This window comes from Pinus tabuliformis, chromosome J, assembly GCF_031772625.1.
Source record: "Pinus tabuliformis cultivar Carrire ecotype Pingquan chromosome J, CPIR1, whole genome shotgun sequence".
Lineage (NCBI taxonomy): Eukaryota > Viridiplantae > Streptophyta > Pinopsida > Pinales > Pinaceae > Pinus > Pinus tabuliformis.
The window spans coordinates 1,519,764,189-1,519,766,388 of NC_142295.1; the positions used below are offsets into that span (position 1 = coordinate 1,519,764,189).

A 2,200-nucleotide genomic window follows, 5' to 3' on the forward strand; every position below is an offset into this window, starting at 1 on the left:
AATGGGTATAATTGCTGGGTATCACATATCAATTTTCAGAATATGTTAAAGATGGAGTGGTCTTGTAATCGAATTATAGACGGCATAATACAGACTGCCCAAACAAGAAAGGCTACTTTAAGGACAACTGCAATTTAGTCCAACTTCACAGAAACAGGGGTGGAAAGAAATTAAAATTGGCAACTTCATATTTGCACTTAGACTGACCTGTACAAACCAAGCGTTCATTTTTGGAGGGAGAAAGCATATAATATATTTCATGAATCATCCCGAAACTATAAAAATATACATAAAAATGGTATTTCGTAGATGAAAAAGGTAGTTACACATGTTCTCTTTCTCTAAGCAAGGGAGGAGAGACCGTCTCTCTGCTTTGGCTCCAATCTCAAGTGAATCATGCACCTTTCCTTAAAAAAAATAACCCAGTCCTGACTGAGATCTACAAGCCAACTCTAATCTAAAAGTTGATAATCTCTCCCAAGTGAAAAGGATTAGCCACCTCTTGAAAGGTTGTCCGAAATCCATATTGCCTCATGAAAAAAAAGCAGGTTTTATTTCTTTTTATCAGGGCGAGAAATGAGATTACGAAGAAACCTGACTGACTTTGTAACAGGAGAATTGGCGGCCAGTGAGTTGTAGAGGGCATTCTCAAGTTCACTTGGGTTCGGTCTTCTTTTGAACGTTAAGAGACAGTTGTATTTGCCTTCCTCTTTCACAAAAAGAAGCCATGGATTGCTACTGGGAGCACCGCCCTTGACATACCTGAAAACTGCTCCTTCAGATTTGCTGAAGAACCCCTGGATGGCCAAAGCAGTGAATGAATACACAGGTTCAAAGGATGAAAGGAAGCCATTATTTGCATCAGACTCCTCATCCACAGACCAATTTGGGTTGAACAGGACCACAGGCCTTGGGCTAGCCTCTTTGCAAATAAGTTCAATGGAAGACAGCTGCAGAATCCCCGGTGTCACAAAGAAAAGCACATCCGAATCTTCAACAAACCCTAATTCTATGTCTGGATCTGAAAAATCTAAATTCGTCACATAATCATTTTTTTCAAAAACTTGATTACCCAAATCCCTCATTGAAGAATTTGACCAAAATATTGAGATTTTGGTGGGTTGCCCCTTCTTTTTCACCGAAAACCCACCAAGAATCTCAGCAACCAGAGAGGCGAGAGCGGAAAGGGAATCATCTATGATGGGTAATTCAATTCTCAGCCTCACCTGTCTCTGTTTCTTCTGCTGCTTCACAGAAGGCCCCAAATTCTTTAAGGGTTTTTCCAGAAGAGTAGAGAGGCATTCCCTCGCTTGTTTAACTGCCTCTTCTTTGCTTGAAGGTGGTGGATTCGATTCTCTTCCGCCCTCTATCAGTTTACTACTCACGCACAGAGCTTTAAGCTTCTTATCAGAGAAAGATGAGCAGGACTTAGAACGTAGATAGATTGGAAAGGACTTAGAACGTAGATAGATTGGAAAGAAGTCAGTACCTTGATGTAATGCGCCGCAAAACAATGCACTGCTACGAGAAACGGATATTGGAAAGCCATGAGCGGGGAGCCTGATATTCAGAGCTGTGGAAGCCATTTGGTGATACATTTAAAAGGTTTGACGACAAGACATTAGAATTATTCACATTCGGAGGGCATCTAGGTGTCAAACGAAAGACTGGATATGTCAAATAATAATAATAATTGTTGTTTATGTTAACATTATTTTAATATTTTTTCAAATTCTCACATAATACCTTTTATAAAGGTCATTTTATAATCTATGATAGTATTGGCATCATGATCATAAGTTGTTGTCTCTTCCTTCCCGCTGCTAACCTAACACCTTATACATTTTCCCATGTCTTGAGTTGCAAGTCCCACTTAATCTCCTCCTTTATTATGGTAATATCATTTCCTTTTCTCAAAGTGACCATATAGTATTGATAACCTTTTTGAACTTCGATTATTCTTTTTCTCCTTTTCCATGGTTAGCCTTACACCTTATACATCTTCCTAGGTCCTTATGTGCAAGGCGCACTTAACCTTAATCTCTTTCTCCTTTATCATAGTAATATCATTTCCCCTTCTTAAAATGATTATATAGTATTGATAGCCCTTTCGAACTTCGATTATTCTCTTTTTCCCTTTCCATTGTTAACCTTACACCTTATATATCTTCCTAGGTCCTCATTTGCAAGGCCCACCTAA

At 39.0% G+C, this 2,200-nt stretch overlaps 1 protein-coding gene across 1 annotated transcript; it reads right to left on the reverse strand.

Annotated features, from left to right (window-relative positions):
* Nucleotides 1-227: 227 nt before the first annotated feature.
* On the reverse strand, nt 228-1,639 carry LOC149233276 (uncharacterized). The gene has a single exon (XM_089376702.1). The coding sequence runs from the start codon at nt 1,596-1,598 to the stop codon at nt 552-554; it is 1,047 nt and encodes a 348-aa protein (XP_089232828.1). The 5' UTR covers nt 1,599-1,639; the 3' UTR covers nt 228-551.
* Between the last annotated feature and the right edge of the window lie 561 nt (nt 1,640-2,200).